This window comes from Chenopodium album, chromosome 1, assembly GCF_948465745.1.
Source record: "Chenopodium album chromosome 1, dcCheAlbu1.1, whole genome shotgun sequence".
Lineage (NCBI taxonomy): Eukaryota > Viridiplantae > Streptophyta > Magnoliopsida > Caryophyllales > Amaranthaceae > Chenopodium > Chenopodium album.
In genome coordinates this window covers 90,931,822-90,950,109 of record NC_137834.1, presented here as the reverse complement: position 1 = coordinate 90,950,109, position 18,288 = coordinate 90,931,822, and the positions used below count along the sequence as shown (strand labels likewise).

Sequence of the window (18,288 nt, the reverse complement as noted above, 5' to 3'; positions counted from 1 at the left end):
ATAAATATAATCATACCCTACACTTTTATTACATCTTCATGGCAAACATTACTATGTGGGTGTATGGCCCTCAGAATATAAATTCACTTTCATCATGTAATAGTCTCTTCAAAGTCCAAACTATGGATTTTTTTGTCCTCTTATTCGTTGTATTATATATTCGTATCTATTTTTAAGTATTTTAAGTTGGAATTGAAAATATATTTCATATCAGGATCAAGTTATAAGTTAAACTTTCTTATATCATATTATTGCATGAAGATAATTTAAGATTTTAATAATTTCATTTGAAATGTGATATGTAATATTTTAGGATAGATGTTAAATATTTTTTTTTTTTTTTTTTTTTTTTTTTTACAATGAATGACAATACTAGTATTACTATGTATTTTTTTATAAACTTTATTTTTTATTTTATTTTTTTGTGCAAGACTTTTACAAAAATTCTTGGTAATGAAGCTTTTTATATTTTAAAACATTTAAAAAAAAAAAAAAAAAAAAAGGAATCCATCAATCTGCTACCCTTGAAGTAACAAGCAAACCATGATTAACAACTTGTTTAAAGTTTCCAGCTTCCCTTTAATTGTCAAATAGAAAAAGAGAATTTTATCTTTAACTAGTCATGTTTAGTAGTGTTTCAAAATTTTTAAAAATTAATATTTTAATATTTCAATGAAATGATTATGCTTATCAATTATCACAGCTAGCTAATACAAGTATAGGACAATTATAAGTGTGACTACTTTAAAACTACATTAATTTGTTTTATTATTGGTATGCTAGCTTTTAGCTTTTCTTTATTTAAATCATACTCGTAAATGACTGCATGAGTATCATTTTATTTATATTTACCTGATTTTCATTAATCTGAAAACTTAGTTGAATTTTTCTGAATTTATTAGATATTAATATGAAAACTTAGTTGAATTTTCCTATTAAAATTTATTTTAGTTGTAATTTATATTTGGTAATCCTTATCATAACTTATTTTTCCTAAATGTATCTTATCTGAACTTATTATGTCTTAAGTAAGTAAAAACAAAGTGAATAGAGATGTTCTCAAATTTTTAACTTATTTCTAGAAGAGCTGCATTACCATATCAACTACTTTTATAAAACATCTAATCTTATTTTATAAACCATCTTTACAAACAAAAAAAACTTTGGTCAAACAACTAACCTAAACTGTCAACACACAATTGCGAGTATCAACAATTACTTTTATATATTTCATTGAACATATTATTTAGGAGTACAATTTATGCATTACAACAAATAATGAAACTAAGATATCGCTCAATTCACGAAGCCAATCACAAGTTCTTAAACAAAAACATGTCAACGACATAAACTTGGCACTTAGCTTTGTTTTGTGAATATCGATTTGTGCATGATTCCAAATTTCCAATTTCCATGCAATACTGTACTTAATATGTAATTATATATCATTGACAAAAATATAAATATATAATTATAAAATAATATTAGCACTAGCTTAGTAGTTAGTAATGCTAGAAAATCAAGCTTAATTGCCTTTGTATAACTAATAATTAATATTACTTAGGTCGAGACAAATTCACCTGTCAGCACAATTTCTGGTCAACCACGATCAATTTAGCGGATCTCATAATAAAAAATTATATAAATGTTTACTCATTGTATAACTAATAATTAATTAATTTATATATATCGTGCAAATTAATTTATGCAGAAATAATTGGACACCCTAGTTTATTGATTAAAATATTCATTGATTAATTTATACTCGTACAATTTTAGTGAGGAATTGCATAAGTTTTAGCTAATATATAGTATAGCAGACAAACACGGTAAAAATTCTATGGATTTTTGAGAATTTTTTGCTACGGAGTAGCAATTTGGAAAGAGTAAAATGTTACTCGTAAAACATTTTTTATATGGTTATGTGCTTCCTTTTTGGCCTCTACAATGGCGACATTTTCCTTGTTCCCCATATAATGTTGGCTGTTGCACTCTTCAAGTTTTAAAATTTACTCCACTGTTGCCATTGTATTATTATTGCTTGACGGAGAAATTGTATTAAGAGATCCTTCTCACGAGAGAACAATCTAACAAGTTACCAAATGACAAATAGTAACCTATATTATTGCTAAATTTACATGTTGTAAGCGTCATTATTTACTTAATTAGCATGATGCATGCATGATAGAATAAGTAAATCAAAGATAGACCTAACATGGTTCCAATAATTCCAAACTCGAATTTTTATGACAATTTTTAAAAAATCACTAGTATATAAGGATCGATCACATATATAGATTCAAAAAATAAAGTGATTTCTTAATTAGTATTGTTAGTTGTGATCATATATTATTCAAAAGAATTTAAAATCTTGCAATTAGAAGACTTTTTTGTACCTAGTTAGAAAATAATTTATAAAACAAAAAAATGATTAGGATTTAGGACCATCCCTAGTCCTTTACATGCACTAATGCACATGATTTGTACTTTGAAATGCTGCATGTAAAAAAAAAAATGAGTAGTCAACAAATTTGTTAGGCTTAGTTGGCGATTTTGCTAAGGGTGCGTGAGAAACTAAGGGCCTGTTCTCATACGTTGAAATTCAGTTCAGTTCAGTTTAATTAATTAATTAATCAGCGCAAACCAGCAGCTTTATATTGATTACTCCCTCCTATACTTGGTCGTTTATTGACTTAATTATAGCATAAGATAACTCCCTACTTTTTTTATAGACAAAACACATAAAATGGCATGGGGAGGAAGATTTTTAGTAGTATGGTCTAATTTAACATTATAGTTAGCTTCTAATTTATAATATGCTGATATTGTAGTTGACCTTTGGTTTGTGTGTGTTTTTGGATCCTTTTCTTGTTGACATTGCTAAGTTAACAATCAACTACTTGTGACTTTACTTTATTAAAACAATTTGTGTTGGTCTTTTCCTTATGTTGTTATCTATAAGTAGTTGTAATAACACTTAAGCAACCTAATTGACTTCATGCCCGATTGACGTAAAGTTTCAAAAACATTTATTTAGTTTCAATAATTATTAAAGAGTCGTATTTTTGACTTTTTGTCTATTAAGTATTCTCTAATCTCCTTTTATTAGAAACGTCATTGTTTGCTATAACTACATATAGGAATATTATTAATTAAATAGAAAATTTTGATTAAAAGAGATAGACTATTTATTATATATACTTGCAACGATCGATGAGTATGAATAGATTCATTCTACGTGATACATGCATCTTATCTTGAAAAAACATACACATGTACAATCATCTTATTAATCCGTATTAATCCATTTTTCATGATAAAACTAGAAGAAGTCAAAGTTTAAAAGTCAGAGACTATTTATTAATTTGAAGTCTTTATATTGGGGGAATTGTATAAGTATATGAAATTAAGACTGTCTTTTTAGCTATTTCCTTTTTGTAAACTTGGAATATTGTGTGTTCCATGCAATAATGCAACAATCTTTCCCCCATGAGCGCCACTTGAGCAGTAATCAGGTTATTCAGGTAATTAAATTAGTAAAGATAAACAAAGTTGAAAAGTTTCTAGAAGTGTTTTATAGCTCCCCGACTTTAGTCCAGAAGGTACTTTAGAGTATTTTAAAATTTTGAATAACCTTTTCTACCAATTATTGCTTTTAAATTTTAACTTATTAAAAACAAACTCTATTATACAAAATAAATTATGCCAGAGAAAAAGAGAGTTTAAGTGTTATGCAATGATTTATAGCCAATTGCATAATCTTGAAGAGTGAATTTTAGATTCCTAAATAAATAGCAACCCTAAAGAGCAACCCATATACCTTTAAAAAAAAACAATTCATATACTCCTTTTTAAGTATTTTAACTACTATATTCGTGTCTATTTTCCTTTCACGCACTTGTTATATTCAGACTAGGTGTATATTTATCCGATTTTGACAAAAATATGGCACTTCTGTGAATCTGTAAAATTTAAATGCGTTAAGTGTAATTTTGTTTTGATACACACTCTTATTAGTCTTATAGATTAAATAAAAAGCTTTCATTCTTGAAGATGTTACAAACTAAGCAAACAATGGTTTAATGGAATCAATGTTGTGAGAGTAAATTGCTTATTTTTTGGGAGTTTTGATGATTAAATCATAAATGTGAAGCTGGGTTAGTTGAAGTTCTTGGTTGTAAAATAAGGATGTGTTGGAAGAAGTGGAAAGTTTGCAATTACTGAGATAGGATACGTTATGATGTGGTTGTCTCTGTGTATATATTGCATGCTGTCAGTATCAACTTTATTACTGGTATTGGTTTATTACTTTATTTTATTTTTCATGATTATGATATTCGTAATATACTTTATTATTACTTCGTATTTAAAATGTAAAACTATTTGGATATTCTATTTTATTTTTGACAAGTGTTTTTTTTTTTCATAAATAAAACTATGAAAACAAACTCGTGTCCCCTCCACTCCCCTGTTTTTCTCTGTTTTCCCCTTTGCAAAAAGTAATATTAGACCCAAAAAAAAAAAAAAAAAAAAAAAAAGTAATATTAGACGAGAGTGATGATTGACAAGAATTTGCTTTTAGAATTTACTTTGATTTCTCTTCTTTTCAGAACAATCAGCCAAGCCACATATGAAACTATTTACTTGACTTTGCATGCTTTGTTATCTAGTTTGATTAGATTTTCCTATATATACAACAATTCTAACTTTAATTCCACTATTTTTTTGGCTTTTACTATATTATTTATTGTAATTAATATGAAATTATCTGTAGTTACGAAAGTAATAGAAGGCAAGAATCTAGTAGCTGTTTTTTTTTTTTTTTTTTTTTTTTTTTTAATTTTATCTACTCTTCTTCCTAAATCAAAAGTTTAGCCCATTAAGATACAAAGTGACATACTTTGCATTTGGTAAGTTTACTTATGTAATAAGACAGTTAGTAACCTAACTTGTTTGATGAATAATTTTTCTTGAAATACAAGTCACATCAAGTAGATAAGTCCCTTAATGGAACTTGTTACATGTATAATGTTAGGGTGTTCTTCATGGTTTATATTCTTTATGTATGTTCTTTGTGTTTACTTTCTTTGATTAAGACGTATTAAGAATTTAGTTAGATCTTGTCAAAAAAAAAAGAATTTAGTTAGATACAAATTGGCCTAGTATCTTAAGAAAATATTGATGTTGTATAAAATGATAAGAAATTAATCGATAAAAATCGCAGATCACAAAGTTTGAACTAGAGACCAACCATCACAGTATGTGTTAGATTTCCTACCATTATATTCCAGTCATCATTTGATTATCCATTTCTAGTTAAATCAAACATATCTAACTTTGATATAGTTGTTTATTTTTCACTAATTATTTACTACTTTCTCAGCCTTTAAAAGTTTTTCCATTTGAATGACAATTGTCTAAAAAAAAAAAAGTCAAAATAGGAAGTATGTCTTTAAATAAAGAAGTCATATACATTACACATTTTATATTGAAATTCAAATACTCCGTAACATAAAATTACAACCTAACAATATTTGACATTGCTCAAACGATACACTAACATTAAAAAACAACCCTTAGTTTTATTCACTCTGTTTCAAAATCATTGTCCCGTCCTAGTGTGACTTAGCTATGCAAACTTTGATTTTTAATATTTTAAATTACCAATAACTATACTCATTAATACGATTTTAACAAATTATTAACATTGATCGAAAACTCAAAGTAGTGGATTTTATATAAATAGTGTAAAGATCATAATAGGAAATAGAGGGCGTACATTATTTATTACCAGAGTTTGTCAAGTCACAACGATAATATTTTTTTTTAAAAAAAAGTAGTCTGTAATAATAGGAAAATTTGTCAAAAATAAGTAAACCTTTGTGTAGTTAGCTCAAAATAAGTTAATCTTTTGATTAACTAAAAATAAGTCAACCTTTTAAGGGTCTTATCTTTAATTAGGTCAAATGACCTTGAACCTGCCCAACAAGTCACTTTTCTTTTTTTTTTTTTTTTTTTTTTTTTTTTTTTTTTTTTCTGAAATTTCTTCCATCCTAATTTCCAACGAACCACTACTGGGCAACCAACCACCATAGCAAATGTTACACCCTCAAACCACTCACCACCCATACCTAGCCAAGCCACCGTCTTCAAGACTCACCGTCGCCGACTATCTCTGGACCGAGAGAGGGATTGGTGAGCAAGAAAAGCAGCAACGTCGACCGTGTATGAGGGATTTGCCGGTGTTCATCAAGGAGGGGGTCGGGGGAGAAAGGGGTCAAGGTGCAGCGCCTGTGCGTGGCAGCGTGGGCAAAGGAAAAAGCAGGAAAGGAGGGGGTTTAGCCAGCGTTAGGGAGGGGATTTGGCCGGCGTTTAGGGAAGGGGGAGATCGGGTCGACAGTAGGTAGGGAGGAAGGGACTGGTGGTAGGGGCCTAGTGGGGTTTGTCGAGAATGGTGAAACGAGAGGGTGGGTGCTACAAGTTGGGGGGTGGTTGGTGGGAGGGGAGAGAGAGAAAGTGGTCAACCATGGGGAGGCTGGCCGGCGAGGGGAGGTTGTTGGTCAGCCATGGCTGGTAGTGGGGGTTGCTAAGCTAGTCACTGACAAAGGGGATCTACGGTGGTCGACGCAAGGTGTCTGACTGGTGTAGTGAGGGGAGGGGGGCTGACTGGTGTTTTGGGGGAGGGGTATTTTAAAAATAATTTTTAATAATTAACTTTAATTAAAAATTAAAAAGGACCAATTATATTTTGACATGTGGCATATTAACCTAAACAACTGGTTGCCTAAAGATCCATTAGGTCATGACTTGTTTTGAGATAATACTATGTAAAATTTGACTTATTTTTAGTTAATTAAAAGGTTGACTTATTTTGAGCTAATCGGACAAAGATTGACTTATTTTTGACAAATTTTCCGTAATAATATGAGATTTAGATTAACCGGATGCGTAACAGTCCATCAACGTCAAACTAGGAGAGAGAGTGAGAGACAGAGAGGTCAAACAATTAAACAAAAACAATAATTATAATAATTAAAAATAAATAAAAAGGAAAAATCAGTAAGAAAATTAAAAAAGGAAATTAGGTAAAACTTAAAAGTCATTGAATGAAACCCCACTTTCACCTCCTCTGCTCTTTGTTGACCTCAAACCTTCCTATTTTTTTTCCTTTCTTCTTCTTCTTCCTCTCACTCTCTCTTCCAACTTCCCCAGATTTTCAATTTTAATAACCCTAATTTATATACACACAACAAATCCTAGCTACTTTAATTTTCATTTATTTTCCATGAAGTTCTTCACTTAAAAAGTCAAAATGGGGAGTTCACTTTTTTCTTCCCAGTTTCTCTATTAAATTTCCCCTGTTAGGGTTTCTGTGTTCTTCTTTTTTCTGTCATTTTGGGATCTGGGTTTTTGAATTTAGACTCTTTTGAGTAGTGGGTTTAGTTTAATTTTGCTTAATTTAATTTAATTTATTTATTTATTTTTCTTTTGTGTTTTTTTTTTTTTTTTTCTACCAAAAGTCAAATGCAAACACCTTTTTTTTAGGGCCAAGATTGATGTTTGAATTTGCCCCCTTCAAATTGTTGGTGTTAATTATTTGAATTTTTAATTGCTACCAATTTCTGGGTTTGATCTTATTTAGAGATCAACTGGGGATTCCTTTTGGTGTGGTCCAATTTACACTTTCCTTTTAATTTTGTTGAATAATTTGGGCCTTTAATTCACCTTTGAATCTCTAAAATTCTCTGTATTTTTTGAATGCTTTGCTAAAGCAGACTCTTTGATTTTGGAGAAAGCAATTTGGGTGGTTGATTCCCTCTTTGTAAGTTTGAATTTGAACTAAGCTTTCCCCTTTTTGTTCTGGGTTTTTGTTCTTACAAGTGGAGGAAGTTGAAACCCAGTTTGGGTTAAATTACAATTGAAATTTGGGGGTTAGGTTTTTGGTCATAGTTCTGATGCATCTCTCACTATGGAAGCCTATTTCTCATTGTGTTCATTTGATAATTGATAAGAAGGGTAGAAGAAAAGATGGGTCTGAATTTGGGGAAGATAGTAAGAAAAACCCTTCAATATTGAGGAAATTGCAGGAGAGCAAGCTCAGAGAAGCTCTTGAAGAAGCATCTGAAGATGGGTCTTTACTGAAATCCACCTTAGACACTGATGCTGAGGCTAATTCCAACAAAGATGAGGGCCTCGGCCGGTCGAGATCCCTTGCAAGGCTTCAAGCTCTCAAGGAATTCCTCAGAGCTACTGCGTTGGCTGCGGAGCGTACATTCGAAACCGAAGACTCGATTCCTGCTCTTAATGAGGCGTTTTCCAAGTTCCTTACAATGTATCCCAAGTATCAGTCTTCTGAGAGGATTGATCAGCTGAGATTGGATGAGTATGGGCACCTCACTGGGCCAGCTGCTAAGGTATGTCTTGATTACTGTGGATTTGGGCTGTTTTCTCATCTTCAGACTCTTTATTATTGGGACACTTCAAGTTTTAGTTTGTCTGAGATGACTGCTAATTTGAGTAATCATGTCTTGTATGGTGGTGCTGAGAGAGGGACTGTTGAACATGATATTAAAACTAGAATTATGGATTATTTGAACATTCCTGAGAATGAATATGGGATTGTCTTTACTGTAAGTAGAGGTTCAGCTTTTAAATTGTTGGCTGAAGCATACCCTTTTCATACAAACAAGAAATTGTTAACCATGTTTGATCATGAGAGCCAATCTGTGAATTGGATGGCCCAAGCCGCGAAGGAGAAAGGGGCGAAAAGTTATAGTGCTTGGTTTAAGTGGCCTACTCTTAAACCGTGCTCTGCTGATCTTAGGAAGCAGATTTTGAACAAGAAGAAGAGGAAGAAGGATTCTGCAGTTGGCCTTTTTGCCTTTCCTGTTCAGTCCAGGGTGACGGGATCCAAGTACTCGTACCAATGGATGGCTCTGGCGCAACAAAACAACTGGCATGTTTTGCTAGATGCTGGTGCTTTGGGGCCGAAGGATATGGATTCGCTAGGTTTGTCGTTATTTCGTCCTGACTTCATAATCACATCATTTTACAGGGTGTTTGGGTTTGATCCCAGTGGGTTTGGATGTCTCCTCATCAAAAAATCTGTGCTAGGATGCCTACAAAACCAATCTGGAGTGACTGGAACTGGGATGGTGAAGATTACTCCAGTCTTTCCACAGTATTTGGGCGATTCAATGGATGGTCTTGATGGTCTTATTGGGGTTGAGGATGATGAAGTTGATGAGAATGGTGATTTTAAAGGTGACACCCAGAAAGGTTCCCAGATGCCTGCCTTTTCTGGTGCTTTTACTCATGCTCAGGTAAAGGATGTATTTGACACTGAGATGGAGCATGAAAACAGCTCTGACAGAGACGGTGCCAGCACGATCTTTGAAGAGACTGAGAGTATTTCTGTAGGGGAGGTGATGAAGAGCCCTATCTTTAGCGAGGATGAATCGTCTGACAACTCATTCTGGATTGACTTAGGTCAAAGCCCCATGAATTCCGAACATGCGGGCCACCTGGAAAGACAGAGATCCACTCCTTCACCGCCTTTATGGTTTACTGGGAGGAAGGATGCAAAGAGGGTCTCCCCAAAGCCAGCAGCGAACAAGTCTAGGAGCCCAACATATGACGGGCGGCATATGCTATCATTCGATGCTGCAGTTCAATCAGTTTCCCGAGGTGTTGATAATGTCCATGAGATCAATGAGGAGATACACACTGTTCATGAGATAGAGGAAGAGTATGAACATGAGATGGCAAACAACAAAGCATCCCTGCATTCTTCATTAAACGGAGACCATTACAATGGTCATACTTCAACATCTCGTGGTATTACATCTGAACTGTGTGCAGAGTCGAAAGAAAGTGCTATCAGAAGAGAAACAGAAGGTGAATTTAGGCTATTGGGAAGGAGGGATGGCAATAAATTTGCTGGTGGCAGGGTTGTATGCTTTGAAGAAGATGATATTGCTAGCAAAGGTAGGAGGGTATCTTTCAGTACAGAGGACAATCACAGAGGGCACTCTAGTCATACCTTGGAGGCAGGTGAGACATCTGCTAGAGACCTTGAAGACTATGACTATGCAAGTGATGGGGACTATGGTGATGACCCAGAATCTGATAGGAGAGAACCAGAGATAATTTGTCGGCATCTTGATCACATAAACATGTTGGGCCTCAATAGAACAACATCAAGATTACGATTCTTGATAAATTGGCTTGTGACCTCACTTTTGCAATTGAGATTCCCTGGTCCAGATGATAAAAATGATGTGCCGTTGGTACAAATATACGGCCCTAAAATTAAATATGAAAGGGGTGCTGCTGTTGCTTTCAATGTGAGAAACTGCAACCGGGGGTTAATTAATCCAGAGGTTGTCCAAAAGCTTGCTGAAGCACATGGCATTGGACTTGGTGTTGGCATCCTTAGCCATATGAGAATTATGGATGGTCCCGGGAATTCAAATGGGGAATTGAACATCACAGATACAACATTGTGCAAGCCAATGGCAAATGGTCGTTTTGATGGAAAAAGCGGCTTCTTCAGGGTGGAGGTTGTGACAGCATCACTTAGCTTTCTGACTAACTTTGACGATGTGTACAAGCTGTGGGCTTTTGTTGCGAAGTTTCTTAATCCTGCCTTTACTACAGAGATTGGACTTCCGACTGTTGAAGAAGAGTCAGAAACATGACATTGTGTCCCTCAAGCTACCTCTTTGTTCCATTCAAGCGCCAACAGATCGTAGTGAAGATTTGGGATGAAATTTCATCCTGACATATTGAAGATTGTGAAGAATACATGAGGGCAGGATCATTTTCATATCTTCGGATTATCCAACACCTTCGGTTACTTACACTGCCCGTGGTAAATTTGTTTATTCATGTTTGCCCTCGGGCATTTTTTGTTTACAAATCTTCTGGGTGCTTGTTACTTTTGCTTGTCTTACTGCCAACCAGTGTTTTGGTATGTTCTCAAATGATTGGTTGCACAAAATGTTAACCATTTGGGTGTTATTCTTTTATCCCTGAAGTATGGTTCTCGAGTTTGTGTATAATATTTATGTCATTTTCATGCTAACCTTGATAGTTCAGTCATTTGACATCTTAAGGGAAAACAGTACATTGAATTCGGGAGCTGGGTTCAGTGAAATTTGAGCATTGTCTTTTCAGAATCACATTTGCCTTATCCACTTTCTTTGGTATGTTTCAATGCTGAATCACAGGATTTGATTTTTGCTGGTCAGTGATGTCTTCGATGTCAAAAGATGAACTGTTTTCTATTGTTGTTATTTTTGTGCAAGATTGTTGTTATTTTCATTTTTTTTTTGAATTTTTTGTTAGATTAAATCTTTTGGTCATGAAATCAAATACTGTTAGTAGATGCTGTACTTGTTGAGATTTTGAATCGTGATGGACATAATATACGTATTTCTGAGCTCGTTCATTGTTTATCAAGCCTTCAATCTTTTTCCTGTTTGAGAATACTGAGTCCACTTGCAAGTTGAATCTGCATGTTTGAAGCTCAAAGTTGAGATGAACTGAAAATTGGTGTCCTTTAGTTATATATCACCAATGAACATGACAAGTGCCGTTGGTAAAACTCTTATTGAGGCCGGAACAGAGCTCTAGATTATAACAGTGCCTTATTTTTGCTGCATGGTTTTCTGGCTGGTCTTTTGGTACTTGAAGCTTGTCACAATTCAAGCAAAGTATTGGTATGCCTGACTTGTGTAATAGAAGTGCCATACATTTTTTTGCTTTTATATTTCAAAAAGGAAAATAAACAATGCAATGTAGTATCTATAATTATCACTGTAACACCTTAAAAATATTACAGCAAGGGTTATGTTGATGTCCCAGGACTATTCCCTTTATTATTTATCTTTTTTTCAGCTGGTGGCAGGTGTAATCAATTTGGTCACAGATTCTCAGATTGCTGTACTTTCTATAATGTTTTAATTTTCTTGTCTTTGAGGCATTTTGTGCAGGTGTATTGTTGTTGAGAATTTGGGATCCTATTAGGGTTTTAAAGGGTATTCAGGGTAATTACTTCCGAGTAATATGGTAACAATCCAGTGTAGGTAGATGGGGTTTACCCATTTCATACATCCATGGATTGTTGTCACTTACTCTTAAACTTTATGTATGGCTGATAAGTCTTAGTTTTTGCTCGCCGAACAATCTCTTTAGCTGCCAAATTCTCACTTTCTGTCGTACTTGGTTGCTAGCCCTATGTGTTTGTGCCTCTGGTGGCTATTGTTAGCACCTCTAGCAGGCATTCAATTGTACGATTCTTATCTTCTTACCTCTTCATGTTCTCATTCAATTATTATCCTCAATTTTGTAGTAGGGATAAGAACTAAACGTTGTCTTCTTTTCTTTGTGGAATAATAGTGTAATAGCTACACATTTAAGTTTTGTCTTTGTTTGGCTGTCCTCTACTCCTTCAGCAGTCCTTCAACGGCTATGTGTAACTCTTTATTTTGGGTGGTCTCAGTATGCAGGATTCTCTCTATGGCCCCCTCTTTTTTCTGGGGAATCTGAAATTTCGATAATTATTTTTGTATACCCCCAGGAGTCTGTCTAATGTCTATCAATGCCTTAGGGTTGAAATGCATCTAGTGTCTTGCAATTAGTGAGTTGCAATTTTTGTCTTGTATGTGCGCGCTATTATGAATTTGCTCTTTATGGACTCCGTCGCCCATTGATCAGCCTCTGGTTTAAACTGTTTGCTCCTCTCTAGTATATTACTTCAGTTTTCATACACTAACTATGAGTCCATGAGCCTGAAAAACTTGAATAATACTGACGTTCTTATTGCTTATAACTGTACAAATTGCAAAACATGGTTTACATGTTTTCTAGCTATCTATTATCCTTTTATTTTCTTCTTTTTCAGATTACATTAAATTAGATAAATTGTATAATTACACAGATAAAAAATTGATATATTTTCTCTATATAAACAAGACAAAATAAATTTCTTCTATATAAACAAGACTAAATACTTGCATCTAGATGCTGAAGGGTATATCAATGTCCAATTCTTCTGGAATCCAACCTTGCTTAGGGTTAACTGGTAACAGAGAAGCTATGAAGATGGCAGTCTCCAGATACGAGTCGTACTTGGCTGTTAGATTTTTATCATTAGTACTTTTGTTTGTACCAGTTTCTTTCACCACTTTAGCTCTTAGCTTCAAATCTTGCTTAAATTTAGCTAATTTCACCTCATCTACAATGTTGTTTCTTGCATTATGAAGAATTTTGTCGAACGCCTTATTGTTGTAGGTCCAATCCCCATTTCTCCAGTTAAAATGGTATAAGGTAAGAAATTGATGTCCATAAGTTGCCACAAATTCCACTGCATCCAATACAAACTTAAATTCTTCTTTTGACATGTAATATGGGAAGCTAACTCTTGTCCATGCTGGTTTAACTCCCTCGTAACCCTGTCAAGCAATAGATTTCATCAATATTTCTTGCTTTAAGTGTTATATTTGGAATATAATATATGATTGACAATGATTTTGGAGCTCAATAATGTATCAAACATACATTTGTTTGTTAGCCATTGTAATAGACAAGATTCTTAAAGGTTGTTCCTAGTTGTCGCGTTACCTTTGTGACGTAGTTGCATAGAGACTAATGATGGAAGGATGCATATACTAAGAAAGAATGTTCTGAATTGAGACTTTACCTGTTGGATTGACGCTCTTAAAGCCAAAGAGTAGTCTTTATCAACATTGAGCAAGTAGTGACCATATGGTCCTGCACAAGCACACCCTCCTCTAGCTTGAATACCAAACAAGTCATTAAGCAGTTTCGCGACAAAACGACCGTGCAGTGGCTTACGTTGTCCTGGGTCCTGCTTTCGAGTTTCACCCCTATTTTGAGTGGTGGGATACACAAGGAAGGATAAGATAGCCAGTCGCTTGACGCTAGTGTTTCCGAGAATTACAATGTTCTTGATGTTTCCTAGTTTGGCCACAGCTCTTGCCATATAGTTATGCTCTTGCTCTTCAATTGTTTTGACACCAATGTATTCTTTAACCCAGAATGCTAATGCTGCTCGAATCGTCTGGGTTATGGGAGGAGTCCCTGCATTTTCCCTTTCTTCAACATTGTTTGAGTACAAAGTGTCCTGTTTCATTCATCGAATTAGTCTGTAATTCTTCATATTGATTAATGTTTTGTTGTAATTATAATTGTTAATAATAATACCTGTTCACTGAAGCCATTGACATAGGAAACAGTTCCTCCACCACAGGTTGAAGGTGTGGAAGAAGTGAGCAGATAAAGCTTCTTGCTCATAAGGAGGATTCCAGGGCTTCCTGCCCCACCAATAAACTTGTGTGGACTAACATAAACAGCATCATATCCATCTATTTCGCCCGCTTTCATGTTGATCTCGACATAAGGACCACTGTTAATAACAACATCCAAAGCAACACATACTCTGTTAATACCACTCAAATTTACATTGATATGTCATTGCATAGAATTGGTTATTATCGGACAAAGCTCCTAATATGTGACAAGATCAATATATTATTATTGGGCTTTTATGCGCGTCAATGCACATAAAGGCCCATCATACGTCCTAAGATACAAGATGTAACAAAAACAAAGAGAATTATTTAGACATACCTAGCTGCAAAATCAAAGCAAGCAAAAGCACCATATTGATGAAGCAACCTAGCAATTGCTCGAGTATCCGAGACAATACCAGTGACATTGCTACAAGCAGAGAACGAACCCAACATAGGCCGGTTAGTAGACTCGTAATGCTCAAGCTGAACTCTTAGTGCTTCCATATCAATTGAGCCACCATCCTTAGTTAGCGCGATCTCAACAACTTCTACAAGGCTGTTTCGCCATGATAGGAGATTCGAGTGATGCTCGTAAGGCCCCAAGAAAACAACCCATCGCTCTCCCTTCCTTAGAGTCTCTAAAACTCTGCTTCTTAGAGTTGATGCAATAGCAACTCCCATAACTTCTTGAAGCCTTTTAATAGCGGCTGTAGTGCCCGAACCACAGAATAAAATGGCATCCTCTTCTCCACCACCTAAACATCTTTTGATGTATCTTGCTGCTTCTTCCATTGTCTTTGTAGTTCGTTTCCCCACGTAACTATCCGTCGTGTGAGTGTTTCCTAAACATTATTAGCGCACACCAAATCAACAAACTACGTTTTCTTGATAGAGTATAAAACATATGGTTGATCTGAGATGATCCTTTAACATTATTTCGTGTACAACGATTTTCAGTAAGTTCATAAATTAAAAAGTGTACTCGATCCATGTCAATAGCAAATTGTAGTAGTAACATATATATTAACCGATGAACGCATGCATGTTATGAATTAATAACACATATGTATGTTTGTATCAAACCGCATATGAAGATGTCTATGAATTTTTATTTATTTATTTATTTATTTATTTTATTTTTGTGTAAATGGATACTTCTATTATTGAAGAATAGTAAACTAATTGAGATGTCATGATTCATAAATTTTCCATAGACCCTGTACCGAAATTATCCAATCTAATTATAAACTATAATACGTAACTGTGAATGTGTGATTAAATTATGCGCTCTTGCTAGAACGATGCGAATATAAATTTAAAACGGAGTGAGTCATGTTTGACATTTCTTGTAAAATACTTGTATAAATTTGGTGATAAATGGCACGTACTCCACAAAATAAAATAGAATTAAAATGATGTGTACATATAATAATACTATAAATTAAAACATAATTATGAGGATATCTAGTGTGAAATGGAGATTGGAATGAAGAAAGAACACAGAATACATCTTCCTAGCTAGCATAATGTCTAAAACTAATTATCAGCAACCTCAATAGAGAAACTAAAGTTGTAATCATGCAAATTAGACAATAATATAAGAAATAAAATTACCATAAAAAGGAAGAACATTAGTAATGATATAATCTTCAATGAAGTGAAGAGAACGGGCAGTTGCCGTTGTATCGGCGTAAGTGATTCCACGCTTGCCAAACGGGGACTCGAATTCTGCACCACCACCACTGCCGCCTCCAATTATCTGTGATCTAACCCAACTCAGCTTATCACTCTTTTGTTTAGGGCAACCCTCCATTTTAATCATCTTCTTAATTACTTTCTTAGCTCGCTCTGATCCCTTAATTACTTTCTCGTTTTACTTGATAAGCTATTACTACAACGTACGTATATTTATAGTGTAATTAGTGTTACACTGTTACTAAAAAAATTGCTGAGAATGGATTAATATTGCACGGAAAAGAATAGTTCAAGAATCAACAAAATGTTATTAAGAAATCAAAATTATAGCGTAGAAAAACCGTATATATAAGAAATAAAATAAAGTTTATACGAAATAGCGTAGTTATGCCCGAATTTTCAAAGTCAAATAATTTGCATTTATTAATTTGATAATTAATAATGTCATTTATTCAGCAGCCAGCCAGCCAATAGTGTTGGGCGATCATGCCTGGTCAGCTCATACAAAGAATTTACGGATATTTCATGAAATGCCACTGAGCAATTTAAAAATTCACCAAATGCCATTGGACTTTTCAAAATTCACCAAATGCCATCGAATTTTAAAAAAAATCACAAAGTGCCATTATTGTCTAACGGAGTTAACTCCGTTAATAACTAGGGCTTAATCATGACACATGTGGACACGTGTCAGTCAACTATTGGTTTAAAAAAAGTAAATTAAATTAAAATTTAATTTATTTATTTAAAAAAAATATATATAAAAAAAAACTCTAAAATCTTAACCCAAACCAGCCCCACTACCATAACCACCAGCCAAAGCCAACCGCCGGAATCCACTAACCTCTCGTCGGAATCCGCTGGAACCCCCCCATTCCCGCTGCTCCACCCACCGACCACCATACCCTCTCCCTATTTTCCCCCCAGCTCGACTCTCACTCCACCCCAAACCTCCCCAAAAACCGCCAACTCCCCTCCCCCAAACTACCCCTCCCTTGTTTTGTGGCCCCTCAAAACCACTATAACCCATTCGAAACCACTCAGCCACCGTCGACCTCACTAACCACCCCGAAAACCGACCCCCTTCCCCGACGACCCCCCTCCTCTGTTTGCCGGCCCAAAAACCCTAAACCCAACCCAAAAACACCAAAAAAAAAACCAAATTCGTTCATCCAAACCCAGAAATCGGGTTTGGGTTTTCGGTGGTTTAGGTGGGATTTAAGGTTTTCAGGCCGCGACAAAAGCAAAGGGGACTCGTCGGGGAAGAGGGAGGGGATCACCGGCGGTGGGAGGAGAGTGCTCGTGGGTGGTGTGTTTGCGAATTGAAGGAGGAGCAGCAGTAGAAGCGCTGCTATTTCAATGGTGATGGGGTTTGTGGTTGTTGAATTCGGGGAGGAAAGGGGAGGGGAAGGCCAGAAATGGGGAGGAGAAGGGAATGGATGGTCGAATTGGGGGAGGGGTCAGGGGAGGGGGGCCGATTCTGACAGGGTGAGGGTGGTGTCGGGGAGATTCGTCGATTTCCAACCACCGGGAGGTGGCTGGGTTGGGGGAAGGGGATGGGCAGTGGGTTAGGGAAGGGGTTGGTGTTTTTTTTTTTAATTTTTTGTTTTTTTTTAATTTTTATGAATTAAGATAAATGGACCAATTATATCATGACATGTGTCATGATTAACCCCTAATGACTAACGGAGTTAACGGTCGTTGGTCATTAATGGCACTTTGTGAATTTTTTAAAACTCGGTGGCATTTGGTGAATTTTGAAAAGTCCGATGGCATTTGGTGAATTTTTAAATTGCTCAGTGGCATTTCATGAAATATCCGAAGAATTAATTATATGTAGGCTCCTCTTGTGATTAATAAGTAGTACAGCTCAATTATTATTATTATTATTATTATTATTATTATTATTATTATTATTATTATTATTATTATTGTTATTATTATAAAAAACAAAACGTACAGAGTCAATCAATTTACAAGAAATTGGTAGGGAGCCGAGATACAATCTGGGCCCCCACCTCTCTAGTTATAGCGAACCCGATCCTGCTGAAGATGTGAGCAGCTGCACGAGCACCAATATCCTGAGTCTTAGCGAACGCCTGAACCCGCTTCAGCAACGCAATAGCATCCTTCTCTAATTCCCCCAACGAAGAAAATGAGAAAGGAAGAAAACCATAGCCAATAGCCCTGCAACGCGCCCCATACTTGTCCCGCTTCCGCTGAGCCGCCGACGACACAACACGACCAGGAACGAAGTCAGACAACCCCGATTGTG

General features: G+C 35.1%; 2 protein-coding genes across 2 annotated transcripts; one reads left to right on the top strand and one right to left on the bottom strand.

Annotated features, from left to right (window-relative positions):
* The first annotated feature begins 7,116 nt into the window (after positions 1–7,116).
* LOC145563304 (uncharacterized) lies at positions 7,117–11,457 on the top strand. Its single transcript, XM_081623751.1, has one exon. The coding sequence runs from the start codon at positions 7,956–7,958 to the stop codon at positions 10,698–10,700; it is 2,745 nt and encodes a 914-aa protein (XP_081479877.1). The 5' UTR covers positions 7,117–7,955; the 3' UTR covers positions 10,701–11,457.
* A 1,429-nt stretch (positions 11,458–12,886) lies between these two features.
* Positions 12,887–16,339, bottom strand: LOC145626770 (uncharacterized). The gene is made up of 5 exons (XM_081679251.1): positions 15,933–16,339; positions 14,656–15,160; positions 14,230–14,431; positions 13,706–14,149; positions 12,887–13,457 (listed from the first exon to the last, which is right to left on the bottom strand). Exons 1-5 carry the CDS (start codon positions 16,138–16,140, stop codon positions 13,023–13,025), a joined length of 1,794 nt encoding a protein of 597 aa, XP_081535377.1. The 5' UTR covers positions 16,141–16,339; the 3' UTR covers positions 12,887–13,022.
* Between the last annotated feature and the right edge of the window lie 1,949 nt (positions 16,340–18,288).

Excerpts from the sequence above, each read along its gene's own strand:
- LOC145563304 (XM_081623751.1), top strand. The coding sequence starts at position 7,956 with ATGCATCTCTCACTATGGAAGCCTATTTCTCATTGTGTTCATTTGATA.
- LOC145626770 (XM_081679251.1), bottom strand. The coding sequence starts at position 16,140 with ATGATTAAAATGGAGGGTTGCCCTAAACAAAAGAGTGATAAGCTGAGT. Across the intron at positions 14,432-14,655 it reads TGCTTTGATTTTGCAGCTAG|TGGTCCTTATGTCGAGATCA; the intron begins GTATGTCTAAAT and ends TGTTATTAACAG. Across the intron at positions 13,458-13,705 it reads TAAGAGCGTCAATCCAACAG|GGTTACGAGGGAGTTAAACC; the intron begins GTAAAGTCTCAA and ends ATTGCTTGACAG.